Source organism: Periplaneta americana, chromosome 5 (genome assembly GCF_040183065.1).
Source record: "Periplaneta americana isolate PAMFEO1 chromosome 5, P.americana_PAMFEO1_priV1, whole genome shotgun sequence".
NCBI classification, from domain to species: domain Eukaryota; kingdom Metazoa; phylum Arthropoda; class Insecta; order Blattodea; family Blattidae; genus Periplaneta; species Periplaneta americana.
Window position 1 is genome coordinate 138,682,675 of NC_091121.1, and position 15,155 is coordinate 138,697,829.

Sequence of the window (15,155 nt, forward strand, 5' to 3'; positions counted from 1 at the left end):
ACCAAGTCTTGAATAAATTGTATGATAATTATGTGACTAATCTTTCTTTAGCAATGAAGATAATGTTTTAATCACAATTCAGAGTAAAGGATATAGGATAATTATACAATAAAAATAAAAAAATATATTGTTTCAAAGAGGAAAATAAATATGAAAATTATCACGTTCTTAGCTTACGTGTTTACAAATTCTGTAATTCGCCATTACATAATATTATAAGGCAAACTCAGATAATTTCGTGGAACGGCTAATTCCGTGATAATCCTATTTAAATTTGTCACGAAATTATACCAGCGACAAAAGTAATTCTGATGATATAGTATAAATGACAGAAGGTGTATTATAATATAGATTTTGTTCACTGCGCTCTTGTAGTGACGTAAGCAGAATTTTTGGAAACTGCTTGAAGAGTTATGAGATCTATAGCTTTGTATTTGTAAGTGAATACACCTTCCCATTTCTTCTATTAAAGAAGAGTTTTTTACTGTGTTTTGTGGTCCACATTGTTTTCAATGGTAAGTACTGACATTGTTTAATTCTTGGTGAAAAATATCAACATATAAATGAACTGATTATGTAACAAAGCCTTATCTTGGGCGGTTATTTTCTTAGCGTTTTTCTCATTCCACGAGGCCATTTTTCTGTTTAATTTTTTTATATAACATTCTCTGTTGAAAGAAATATCGAATGCATGAAACGTAAAATATGTATGTATAGTCATAGCATCTCTGATATATTGTGATTGTCGTGCATGTTGCAGATAGATAGTAGCGGGGTCAAATGTGAAAAGAAATACAATGTAAGTGATATTAAAGAGGCAATTGATTATGTCTAAAACAAAGGAAAACTGCCGCAGAAAAACCTCGTCTTTTTTTTTTCTTAAGTTCGATGAGGACCAGGAATGGCTCAAAGCAGCACTCAAGGAGAATTTTTTAGTATGTTATTTTACGACGCTTTATCAACATCTAAGGTTATTTAGCATCTGAATGTGATGAAGGTGATAATGCCGGTGAAATGAGTCCGGGGTCCAGCACCGAAAGTTACCCAGCATTTGCTCAGTCAAGGAGAATGACATTTCCAGTTTCTCTAGCGAGTTAAAAGAAGTATACAACGAAACAGCATTATCTTCAGGAGCCAAACAAATAAGAACTGGGCTTAAAGAAAAGTGGAATGATAAGCCTAATGATTTTTGTGCGGATTTTCCTCAGGAAATTTCGAAGACGAAATCATGGTAAAAGATGGATTCAGTATGTCAGTTGTGATAAATTCTTTCATGATACATATCAATACCTTTCAAAATACAGAAAGAACTTTAATTGTTTGGGATGTAGCTATGAAACTTATTGAGGAATTTAAAATTTGACTGAATATGCCTAAATATTTTGAATTTAAGGACTATCACGAAAATACCCTTGTGCTATCACGAAATTATACCAAACCTTCTAGAGTGAAATTTTTTTTTGTTTATTTGTAGTGCTTCTTGGTAATTATTGTATAAATTTATTTGAGATAAAATGCTGACATGTAATTTCCTGAAACTTTATAATGTATGAACATTAAGAACACACTTTTTTAAATTTGAACCACATTTTTGTACCAAAACCTTAGCATCACGAAATTATTCGAGTCTGCCCTACTGTTACCAATATACGAGTACGTATTTTATTTTGAATTTAAGGACTATCACGAAAATACCCTTGTACTATTATGAAATTATACCAAACCTTCTAGAGTGAAAAATGTTTTTGTTTATTTGTATTACTTCTTGGTAATTATTGTACAAATTTAATTCAGATAAAAATGCTGGTATGTAACTTCCTGTAACCTAATAATGTATGTACATTAAGAACACTTTTTTTTAATTTGACCCACATTTTTGTACCAAAACATTAGTATCACGAAATTATTCGAGTTTGCCCTACTGTTACCAATATACGAGTACGTACTACATAATGCACTGAGAGAAGAATCGTATTTGATAATGGTTCGTCATAATGTTTTACGATAGTAATAGTGAGTGCCGTAATCTGAATGCAGTAAGGGTCCTCTCAAGTCTGACGCACATAAATATCTCGTTACCCAATACTGAAACAGTCCATTTGAACCAAAATCACTATCAGGTAAACAGACAAAACCCACAGTCGTATCTTAAAATGTTCCATTTGAACGTAAATAGTTCTGTGTATGTCTTGTTACAGGTATGTTTGTATGAGATAAAATATATATTTTCTCGTGTTTTAACGATCTTCAAGAAGACTTTATGTCCTTCGGTGCAATTTCCACATATGAGATAACATCCGTGTCAATGTGCAGAAAGTTCAATTACACTTCTTCCAAACTTAAAGCAAAACTCCTATTAATTCACAAAAGTAACTGCTGGAATCTTTGAGTCTTAAAACCATTTGAATGAGGAAGAAACTTCTCCTTTCTTATACATTAGAGCAATCAACCTGTTTCTCAAGTCGAGTTCTTTTCGATTAATTAGTTGGTAATATAGATTTCCAATAACCCATTCGAGTTTTCAACAGTGTTCCTGGATTACACTTTGTAATGATCTTCTGATTTCTAGTTTTCATTTGCAACACCTGATTGTTAGTTATATTACTGTAACAGCATTATTTCTGCTTACCTTTATTTGTCCATTTACTAGTTCATTTTATTCCATATACATTTCTGTCGCGTAATTAACAATTATCAGGTGTTTTATTTTATTCTTTCGTCATAAATTATTTTTTAGATCTGAAATTCAGTTAAGGCTCTCAATATTTCTTTTTCCTGTAGTTTATAAAAATATTTCCGAAAAAGTGTCGTCAGATATTTAACAATAATCCTTTTAATAATTTTTGCTGTAGTAGGCCTACGCTATTTCATTTGATAATCTAGAAATGCTTAGTTTTTTCGTATAATCTATTTTTACATTCTTATCTAGAATGTGAACTTTTCAGTACCAGTACATAATTCTAAAATGAAAATTTTCCGTTGTACTAGTCCTTAGGGGAGACTGTTGTACCTTCAGCATAGTGTACTGTTGAACGCTTTTGCTGCTACCTAGAAAACTCCAACTGAAATAGATTGCAGAGTAAGTCACTAATTAGCTCGGTCGTAGTTTCAGTTCGATTTATTGCAAAGTGTGACTTCTGTGGACAAAACAATTTTTTTAGTACCAAAATTAAACATTTCGTCCATTATTTTATATTTTCTAACAAGAAACCAAATTGTATTCGTGACTATCAGTCAAGTACAGTGTGTTCCCTATCATCTGGTGAGTAACAACCTATTTTAATTTCCGTGATTTATTCGAATCTCTAGTTTTGGAAGCCATATTTGTTTAAACGTGCACCCTTGTGTATCTTGGAACACAAAACGTCTTGTATCATGGAACATGTTACAAGGTACACGATAGTATCTGTTTTTGTTTTTCTTTTATTTTAAGATTATGTCATGAAGTAAGTCTGGAGTTAAGAGGTCCCCAATTGATTCGGATGCCTTGAAGAAAGCTGTTGAAGCAGTTATTGCTCCTCCAGGAAATAAATTCTTAATCAGAGAAGCCTGCTCTGGTTTATGATGGTAAATACATTTTAAATCTGATTGTCAGTTTTTACAGCTATACTTCCACCTATATTCCATGTTTTCAAACTTACAAGAGTGTATGTTCCAAGGTACATGAACCTATTACACCTAGAAACATATTACATATCCCTTCATTTTATTTCTTCCATCCTTAATAGATCTGTAATACAGGAAAATACATACAGGAAGTTATAAAGGAATCATAAATAATTATTTCCAGCATTTTTCATTTAAAAATTTCATTTCCAAAAATTAAAAAAAAAATAAAATATGAAAAGTGTTTAAAGGTACAACAGACTTCCCTATTCAATGTAATGGTCTAGAATTCAGAGCATTACAATAATATGGTTAATGTATATCAATGAGGACAACTTCCTTTCTTTACTGAACAAATGTAAGTGTATTTCTGCATTGCACCATGAACAAAATTACATTAATGATTTTTTTGTTTTCTTTATATCTTTGTTTACAAATGTTGTTTAGAATTTTCTTGTTGCGTTTTAGTAATTCTTTGCATAATCCGTCAGAGATCTATGAGGTCTCATGAAACGTTACCATGTAGGAATATTTATAACACGAAAACAGGAAAAGTCGGAGCATAAGAAATGACTGGCCAGAATTTTATTTTGGTCAGGACAGCAAAGAAACCTGGAAAATGCAAATGGATATTGGATTATCTCAAAGTTGCTACCTGGAATGTAAGAGGAATAGCAAATAAAGAATCTGAACTGACCAAAATCTTAGAAGATAAACATATAAATGTAGCTGTGCTGACAGAAACGAAGAAGAAATTAAAAGGATCAAAATATATAGGAAATTATGCCATGTTTTATAGTGGTGTGAATCAAGACTGTAGAGCAGCAAAGGGAGTTTCAATATTGGTGGATAAAAAATGGGAATCGAGAATAAAAGAATGTCAATACATCAATGAAAGAATTATTACAATAAAATTAAAACATGATAGAGGCTACCTTGTAGTAATAGGTGCTTATGCTCCAGAAGAAGGAAAAAAGGAGGAAACAGATGAATTTTATAAAACTCTTCAAATAATATTGGATAAATATAATTCAAGATATGAAGTTTTGCTAATGGGAGACATGAATGCAAGAGTAGGAAATATAGGTATACCGAATGTAATGGGAACATGTGGAGAAGGAGTAAAAAACTCTAATGGAGAAAAGCTGATAGAGTTTGCAGCTTTTAATGAATTAAGTATTTCCAACACATTCAAGAAAAAGAAAGATATACATAAATTTACTTGGGCAGCCAGAGGCTGTAGATCTGTAATTGATTATGTGATTGGAAACAAAAAAATAGCAAAACATATAGAAGATACAACTGTTAAAAGAGGTAGCGATATAGGATCAGATCACTTCCTGGTTATTTCCCGCATAAAACTTCTAACAAGATGGAAGAAAGAAAGAATAACACAAGCAAGGAATAAGAACGAAGAAGTATATAAAGTATATCTTTTAGAAACTGAAAGCATAAGAAATCTATATCAAAATAGAATTAACACATATCTCCAAGATCATAACACAAGTGATAACATAGAAGAAGAGTGGCAAAACATAAAGAAAATAATAACAAAGGCAGCAAGTGAATCTTTGGGACACAGGAAAAAGTATAGAAAGAGAAAAGGATTAAAGATTTGGACAGAAGAAATAGAAAGTTGTATAAAAGATAAACAGAAAAAGTATGAAACATATTTAAACAGTCCCACAGAAGACAATCGGGAAGAATATAAAAAAGCCAGGAATGTAGCAAAGACAATTGTAAAGAAAGCACACACAGAGTCTTGGGAAAGGTTTATTGGATGCATTGAACATGATTTGCATGGTAGGCAGTCATTAGCCTACAAAGTAATAAAAACACTCAATAAGAATGAAAGAGAAAATATACAAATAAATGCTATTGATAAACAATCTTGGATAGAACACTACAAAAAATTGTGGTATAACGAGGAAGAATCAGGATCAACAGATAACTACGCTTGCAAAGAAGTGGACAGTCTCACCATAGAAGAATTATTGGAAGCTTTAAAACGATCAAAAAATCGGAAAGCAACTGGTCTTAATGGTATAAATACAGAATTACTAAAATATGCAGGAATATGATTTCATCTCCGCCTTCTTCATCTGTACAACATGTGTTGGAAACTCGGACAAATCCCAAAAGAATGGTACCAGGCGAAAGTCATCTCACTTTACAAGAAAGGCGACAGAACAAATCCGAATAATTACAGAGGGATAAGCCTGCTAGATACCACTTACAAGATATATGCAAGAATGCTAAATGAAAGACTAAAGAAAATAGCCGACCACTTGATATCAGAAGAACAAGTAGGATTCAGGAAAGGAAGATCTTGCATGGATGCAGTTTTCACACTCAAAAGAATAATAGAAGAAAGAAGAGAGTTTAATTGTGAAACACATTTAGCCTTCATAGATCTGGAAAAGGCCTTCGATAATATAGATAGAGAACTACTATGGAATATACTTATAAGAAGGGGATACCCGAAACACCTTGTGGAAGCAATTAAATCTCTCTATAAAGAAACCAGCATATGCTTAGTGATAGGAGGAAACTTGACAGAAGCGATTCCCACTAATAAAGGAGTAAGACAGGGCTGTAGTATCTCGCCGACACTTTTTAATATTTACATTGACGACATGTTTAGAACATGGAAATCTTATGTTACTGTAGGAATATATTTAAAGAACAACACTTTCTTGAACTCCCTTTTATATGCTGATGATAAAGTAATTATCCAAGACAGTGAGGATAAATTACAGAAATCAATTTATGTTTTAAATAAAATAACAAAAGAATATAATTTTAAAATTGCAGCTCAAAAAACCAAAACAATGGCATTTAAAGGAAAATACCCAATAAGGACAAAAATAGTAATCGATGAAATAATTATAGAACAGGTTAAATATTTTAAGTACCTAGGATGCTACATTTCATATGAAAGAGATATAGACCTGGATAAAAAACTTAATAACTTTCGAAATGTCTGTGGAACAATCCATAGATCTTTAAAAAACAAAACAAGAAAAGATACACGGATAAAATTTTTCAATACAATCGCAGTACCTATGCTAATTTATGGAAGTGAAGCCAGAATAATGACAGAAAAAGATAAATCAAAAGTCCAGGTAGCAGAAATGAAATTTATGAGAAGTACACTAGGATGTACAATACAAGATAAAAAGAAGAACATAGATATACGGAAGAAATTAGAGGTGGAACCATTGCTGGAGAAATTAAAGAGAAATAACAGAAGGTGGTGTGAACATCTACAAAGGATGCCGAACTACAGACTGCCAGCTTTAGCAATGGGATATAAACCAAAAGGAAGACGAGATGTAGGAAGACCAAGAGCGAAATGGGCGCCGGAACAGGTTCAACATGAACCTAATCCTTGAAGTGAAGAAGAAGAAGAAGAATAAGAAGAAGAAGAAGACAGTTTTAATTTCCTTAAATGTATAATATTTGACTTCTTAGTTTACTTTGCCGAAGAAATCACGGTAGATGTTCATCGCATATTACATCCACAACCATACGCCAGTTATGAACCTGCATACTTTGGATCCAATGACAGTATCAGTATCAGTATCACGAGGTCACCGAGGATGCCTATAATAATGCACTTATTCAAATTCAAATTTATTTACAATTTACATTTGAATTGAATACATATGAATAGATACCCGAAATAAGCATAATGTCGTGCTCGTGCAGAAGTAGTTAGATATGTGTGAATTATTGAGGCTTGCGAGGAGATTATACTGTATATGTTACACGAGCTGGATGGTACGAGCGAATACCTTCTAAAACTCAGAAAAATGGCTTATCAGCCATCAGTAACATGAAGAGAAGACTAATAATAGTTCTAAGTTATGGTCAAGGTACGTTTAAAGTGAAGAAATAAGGATTCACTTCTAACAACCCAGAGATTTACATACGCTACCAAAGTAGTTTAAACTGTTAGCACGAAGACGTGTGGGCGAACGATGAAACAATGAACTGGACAACTTAACGCCGAAACAAAGGAGAGTGTTTTATAGCTTGACGTTGATGATGGTGAGTGTAAATATCTTTTTATATATTTTCTCTCATGGTGACCAGAATAAAGTAATCATAACTTTTATGGGTCGTAAAAGGAGACCAAAGTGGGTATAACGAGTCCAATCCAACCAAAGGTTGAACAGCATATGCCGATGGCTGTGCCTGAAGGGGAGTTTAGTCACAAATATCCGAACTCTGGCTACTGAACGACTTCCAGTTTCAATTAAGCTTTTCCATGGAAATGGAGAGCTGTACTATGGGTGACTGAATTCTTTCCTAATTTCTCTTGATACAATGAAGTCTAAATTACATAAAAAACAAGGAGTTGATTCATCGGCTCAGTATTGTGATGATGAGATGCAATTGGATCTTCTTGAAAGTCCTTCAGTACTTTAAATGATAAAAATTCACCATTAAAGATGAAACCAAAAAGGATTAAGAAACTGAAGAAATGTTCAAGGATTCTGTTCAATGATCTCAAAACAAACAAATAGAAATTCTTTCGTGCTCACAGAAGTACGAGTGATCAGTATTTCCTCCACAATAAATAAGCATTAATGTAGTCATGACTGTAAATTTAAGACACGTCTCAGATCTCACAAATAATGAGCTCAAAAATGTTGAAAATTTACGTTACAAAGTTTAAATCTTCCAGTTTTTATCTAATAAATACCTTAAAGAGACTAGTAGTCACTTATTGAACCGCGCGTATCGCGTATTACACCTGTAAGTTACAGTTACAGCAGTTTTCAAGAGATATTACACTGGAAATTATTTTGTCTACTTTATAGGTTCTGTGATTGGACATAATATGCATTGCTTCCTGCACCACAACTAAGTGTCCAGAAAAATATGATACAAGACGCGTATCGGTACATGGTGAATCGTAAGTAATGTCATTAATTTCAGGGGGTTATTCTTTGAGATATTTTAAAGAAAAAACTTTAGTATAATTTTGCTTGTTTTTGCTTCCTTTTCGAGATAAAAATTGTTTTTTTCATAAAACATTTCATAGCGTATTTTCTCCAATGTTTATGGTTACTAATATATTCAGCCTATATGATTAATTGAAGAATATTTTTCGGATCGAAATTTGAATTAATCCTCCAATAGATCCAATAATAACTGATAATAAAATAATGGTTCACATGAATATACTCATACTTATGGTTAGTATATATGACATTAAGGATGCAATTTTTTAAATAGTTATTAGGATTTTTTTATTGGGTTAGTTTACGACGCTGTATCAACACCTAGATTAAATAATAATTAAATAGGCGTCTGAATGAAATGAAGGTGAAAATGCCGGTGAAATGAGTCCGGGGTCCAGCACTGAAAGTTGCCCAGCATTTGCTCGTATTGGGTTGAGGGTAAACCCCGCAACCAGGTAACTTGCCCCGACCGGGATTCCGACCCGGGCCACCTGGTTTCGCGGCCAGACGCGCTGACCGTTACTCCATAGGTGTGGACGAACAGTTATTAGGATAAAACAGTTATTTCGTTTTGGGAAAGCCATTGATTTAATTCCCGATATACTCAGTCAATTTAAGACAACAGTTTATTATAATAAATGATTGAAATAATTTTAATTCTATGGAAATCTAGTTTTTCAGGTAAAGATCCCTGTAAAACGGACTTGAATAATTTCAAGGGAAAAATTTTTCCGGGGTCGGGTATCGATATTCAAGTCTGCTTTACAGGTTGCTTTACCTGCAAAATTAGATTTGCATAATATATACGTTACTTGTTACTGTAGTTACGTTAACAGAAAACCACAATTCCAAGTCATGCAGAGTGTGTGCACTCGATGTGGGTCTTTGGCGTTTCGTCAGCACACTCGAGTTGTGTGGAAAAAAATTGAAAAATTGAGACGGTGCCTGGTGGAGTTCCTCGGTAGCTCGGTCGGTAGAACGTTGATGCGTTCAACCAGAAGTCCCGGGATCGATACCCGGCTTCGGAACAATTTTTCCCATGAAACTATTTAATTTTAATTTTGTCCTTCAAATATGCAGAAATTTGATTTGAACTTAATGTAGCTAACTTTCGTTCTGCAAAAGACTTTTACAATGTTACGTTTGCTCGAGTCAAATTTCTGCACATTTAAAACTAAAATTCTTTCTACCATTCATTATTTATTATACAGTGCTCTCTTAAACTGACTGAGCATATTTGGAATTAAATCAAAGGCTTTCCCAGAACACGGTATGAAATGTTTGATATAAAACAATGTTTATATCGAAAAGGAAGGAAAAAAAAGTGAAATTGTTTTAAACTTTTAAGTTTGAAATATCTCAGAGAATAACCCACTGAAAGTAATGATATTACTTACATCTCTAATAATGACTATGAACTTATGTGTGATTACGCGAAAAGATCCTTCTTCCCTTCGTAGGTTCATCACACTAAGAAATTCTATTACATTCACAGAATCCATAACTTATCTTAAAATATGTCAATAGAGTTCCTAAATACTTTGCATATTGAACTTACTTAATTTTTCTTTTGTATCTGAATAGGATATTTTCACAATCTTGCGATAATAGTTTGTGATATCATACGTTATTTCAAATGAGATGTAGGCCTGTCATGGTTTCTAACGTTTCTACCGCCACCCCAGACTGAAATTAGCATTCTCTGTTTAATCCTAAATAGGGCCTAGTATATAACTGTTTTCAATATTATAAGTTAAATTATTGCTCTTCTTGGCCCATAGAGATTTTTATACAGTGTGAAAGCTCCAATATACACAGTGTTTCAAAATGAATATCGGGGTTTTAAGGCTTTGTAGTATTTATTATATTAACGTACAATTATAAATAATACATGAAATGAAAGAACAACTCAAACAGTTTTGTACTCGCATACACTGTTTCCTCTGTCTGCCTGTTACAAAACGCGTTGAACGTGTGAGAGAGTCTTTCACGCGTAGCCCCAAGATATCTGTTCGGAAGGCTAGTCGTGAATTAGCAATTCCAGCGACGTCTGTGTAGCGAATTTTAAGCAGACGCATATGTAAGTACGCGATTGGTTAAACGACGTTGTACCCGACCGCTGGATTGGCCGAAAGGGGCCGAATGACAGAGCTTGTTTCGCATGGCCTCCACGTTCACCAGATTTACGTCATGCGATTTTTATCTTAGGGGATTCATAAAGGACCGTGTGTATGTACCTCCGCTACCAGCTAACCTACCAGGCTTAAGACAGAGGACTGAAGCAGTTGTTGCAACAATTACGCCAGACACACAGATCAAGGTTAGGGAAGAACTCGCTTATCGGCTCGATGTGTGCCGTGTGACAAATGGTGCTGGCATTGAGCACTTGTAGCAAAATTGTTTGAGTTGCTCTTTCATTTGGTGTATTATTTATAATTGTACGTTAAATGTAATAAATACTACAAAGCCTTAAAACCCCGATATTCATTTTGAAACACCCGGTTATTTTGTATTCCAAGCGATTAGTAAATGAAAAGGTAGCCTACATTTTAATATGCAACCCTTTTCCAGTATGCTTATACAATAAATGTCACAATATTGATAACTTTATTTATGTATGTCCCGGTACTGATTTTGGTTAAGAATACATACTGGCACTCATTGACTTCAAATCAAGTATTCGGTGATCACGAAGAAATGTGATTAGTGATAGGCAAAGAGTTGCATATTATTTTGTAAATTTTAAACCACAAAAATAATTTTAACACAAATAATGCAAAAAAATATATAACAAAAGCTGTGTACAGTGCAAGAAGGGGTTTTGAGGGTGTCTTGTGCTGTAGAAGATATAGCGAAAGTGCACTTACCTATGCCTGTAGTAGAGAACTGGAAGCTTTCTGAAGATTGGCTCCAGCCGAATCTATTCTTCGCTTCTACTCTCGCTTCGTAATGAGATGAGGGCTCCAGGCCACGGATGAGATACGTCATCTTCTGAGTGGGTTTTCCACTCGGGATGGGTGACAAGATCACATCGTTCCAGTCACTCCTGATTCCATGGTGTCCATGGATCGTGTAGGCGTAAGTGTCGTTATCCTGCGATAAATAACCACGTTTAATTCATGTTTTGACAAAGACAAAATGGATGTTGTTGATCTCGGTAGCATAAAAAGTATGGCAGTCGTTCTAAAAAGTCCTCAAATGATATCATTTGCAATAAACGCCTTAAAACAGTTGGAAAGTAATACTATAATTCATATTCTTTGTTTTCTTAAATCTGTAACGATAATTTGGCCGGGACTTAATTAGTAATATGTAACGGGTAGTATACTGCACATCGGTACGTGAGAACAGGGTATAGATAATTATACAGTATGGACACTTGGCGTCGGTACCTTCGACGTAGCACGACTGATTTCAATGACCTTGAAACCAGTTTGAGCATGAGATTCTGCTTTCTCTCATGAGTTGGCACTGACATCACACCAGCTAACAGTCGACACAGAGGAAATATAATACATACAATTAATACATTATGTACTCAAAATAAATTGGACCGATGAAATAATAAATCCGTCGTTAACTGTAATGTCTAGACTCTAGAGTTCCTTTATAATGAGAGTTGAGACGTTGACCCAACAACAATTAAAATATGTAATGAATTGATAGCGCTGTAAAAGGAAAAACAAAACTCCTCTGAGAATTAAAACCATATACATATATCATACAAATATTAAACGAATTTTATACATAATTTCATAATGTATTATATTATTTATAATATAATTTATTATATAAAAATATTTTAAAAATTATTAGAGAAATAAGGAAAAGCTGTTAACTTGAATTTATTTGAAGCAAAGCGTTACTGGATTATGCAATAAGGTAGGTGATGTTTGCATCTTGTGTCTCAAATCTTACACTCAATTATTATCTTAGCGTGTGCTTGATTACACTAGCCTCTAGCGCTTGAAAGTGGAACTAAACGCCGGCGCACAGAGAAACAAAACAGAAAAATTCGTTCAGTGTCCATTCTAAATAATCCCTATTCGCTGGTGAGAATATCTCGTAAATTTGCTTGTAGTTATTTGTTCAACTCAGCCGTATTTCCCGGGATCTCCGGTATTTGCCCCTAATTTTTAACAATCTCCCGGCTCCCGTATTATTCTTCTCTTCGAGCATTTTTCTCCCTTATTTTTGCATAATGTATATTTTTTTACTCTAAACATTTGATTTTGCCGTGAATGATGATTTATAAGATGAATTTGTTGTTCAAGAGATGCATTAAAATGTGCAGTGTTTATATAAAGTAATGCTTCCCAGAAATGGGTTTTAGTGCTCACCCGTCTCAAATCAAACAGTGTTGATGTTACAGATTTGGAAAAACTGGCTAATTTTGTTCTGAAGTTCTTTAAACGTTCTCTAAAGGTAAAAATAATGTTGAAAGATTGTACATAATAAACATGGACGCAATTTACATTATTATTATTATTATTATTATTATTATTAGTTTCTACTATTATTACTACTAGTATTATTATTATTTTATTATTATTATTATTATTATTATTATTATTATTATTCAATTATTATTGCAAGTCACACACTCTATTAAAGAACATAAGACTTGTCACAATTCCGTTGCGGTCTTCGTACGTGTTTCTTCCCCAGAAGTGCAGTATTAATTTATACATACACTTTTCGAGTCCTAATTGACGCCGCAACTGGCAAGGACAACACACACGCATTATTTATGAAGGTCTGTGAGCGTTGATGTGCAATGTCAAGAGTACTCTCTGTGATGGAATACTTTAGTATTCTCTCTTCCCCCTTTTCGATCGGTATTATATTTTCATGCAAAACTGCATAGTACTTTACTATTACTATTATTATTATTATTATTATTATTATTATTATTATTATTATTATTGCTGTTGATCGATCGAAATATTTAATCGATTAACTATTTGAATTTAATCCATTAATCGAGTTTTGATCGAGTTGGAAAAATGTTTTAATATACTGTAATGCAAACTATTGTTAAATTTAACTCGTGTTCTGTGATAAGCATAAGTATTAAATGTTGCATATATATATATCGTTATATTACAAAACAACTTACTAACGTATTTATTATGAGGCTTATAATTTATTATGTCAATTTCTCGGGGAATTTTTGAGACAGACATAAATAACAAAAAATATGAAAACTCGCCTACTGCTTCAACCATGATTTTAAACATGTGAGTGCATTCACGATTTTAGAAAGAGAAGAAGGTAGTTACGCTCTCACTTGCACATAGTGTAGATATGGCTTTTTTATAAGGGATGAGGGGAACGAATCCCAGAAAAGTATGTATTTCATATGCTAGGACGATGAGCTGACAACAAGGTGGAAGTTTTCTTGGAAAAATATAACATTTAATAAGGGTTTCGCATTCAACTTTCAATAGAGGTAGACTAGATCACTGTCCTCATATCTCCATTTCTTTCTGAAGTGTTTGTTGCAAAGATTTCCCCTGGTTTACAGTTACAAAATAACAGTACTATTGTACTTTTAAGTAAGCAATTTCCGAGAGAGAAATATTGTCGAAATTTTTAGTATGAGTTTGTATTAACAAAATAATTAATATAAACTACAACCGATAAATTTTAATCGACTCGATTATTCGATTAAATATTTTTGATCGATTAATCTTACAACAGAAATTGATCGGTTAATCCCACAACACTAATTATTAATATTAATAATATTATTATTATTATTATTATTATTATTATTATTATTATATTCTTTAATTCTATACCCGCACAGTACATAAGCTAGTCATAGATTTCAAACAGGCATATGACTCGGTTAAGAGAGAAGTTTTATATAATAGCTATTCTTATTGAACTTGGGATTCCAAAGAAACTAGTTCGTGTAATTAAAATGTGTCTTAGTGAAACGTACAGCAGGGCTCTTACAGGTCTGTTTCTGTCTGATGCACTTCCAATTCACTGTGTAAAGTAAGGAGATGCACTATCACCTTTACTTTTTAACTTTGCTCTAGAGTATACCATTAGGAAAGTAAAGGCTAACAGAGAGGGTTTGGAATTGAATGGGTTACATTTTCTCCTTGTTTATGCGGATTACCTGAATATGTTAGGAAGAAATCCACAAACGATTAGGGAAAATACGGGAATTTTACTTGAAGCAAGTAAAGAGATAGGTTTGGAAGTAAATTCCGAAAAGACAAAGTATATGATTATATCTCGTGACCAGAACTTAGTACGAAAAGGAAATATAAATATTAGAAATTTATCGTTTCAAAAGGTGGAAAAATCCATTTATCTTGGAGCAACAGTAACAAATAAGAGAGACACTCGGGAGGAAATTAAACCCTGAATAAATATGGAAAATGCCTGTTATTATTCGCTTGAGAAGCTTTTGTCATCCAGTCTGCTCTCAAAATATTTAACAGTTACACTTTTTAAAAACAGTTATAATACTGGTTGTTCTCTATGGTTTGGAAAATTGGACTCTCACTTTGAGAGAGGAACAGAGGCTGAAGTTCAGGAGAATGGAAAAAGTTACAC

General features: G+C 33.2%; 1 protein-coding gene across 2 annotated transcripts in view; it reads right to left on the reverse strand.

Annotated features, from left to right (window-relative positions):
* Positions 1 to 15,155, reverse strand: part of LOC138700204 (limbic system-associated membrane protein-like) — a 1,013,135-nt gene that overhangs the window by 26,943 nt on the left and 971,037 nt on the right. For both annotated transcript variants that reach the window (XM_069826646.1, XM_069826645.1), the window contains exon 8: positions 11,447 to 11,672. In XM_069826646.1, the coding sequence (XP_069682747.1) occupies positions 11,447 to 11,672 (226 nt within the window). The remainder of the gene's footprint in view (positions 1 to 11,446; positions 11,673 to 15,155) is intronic.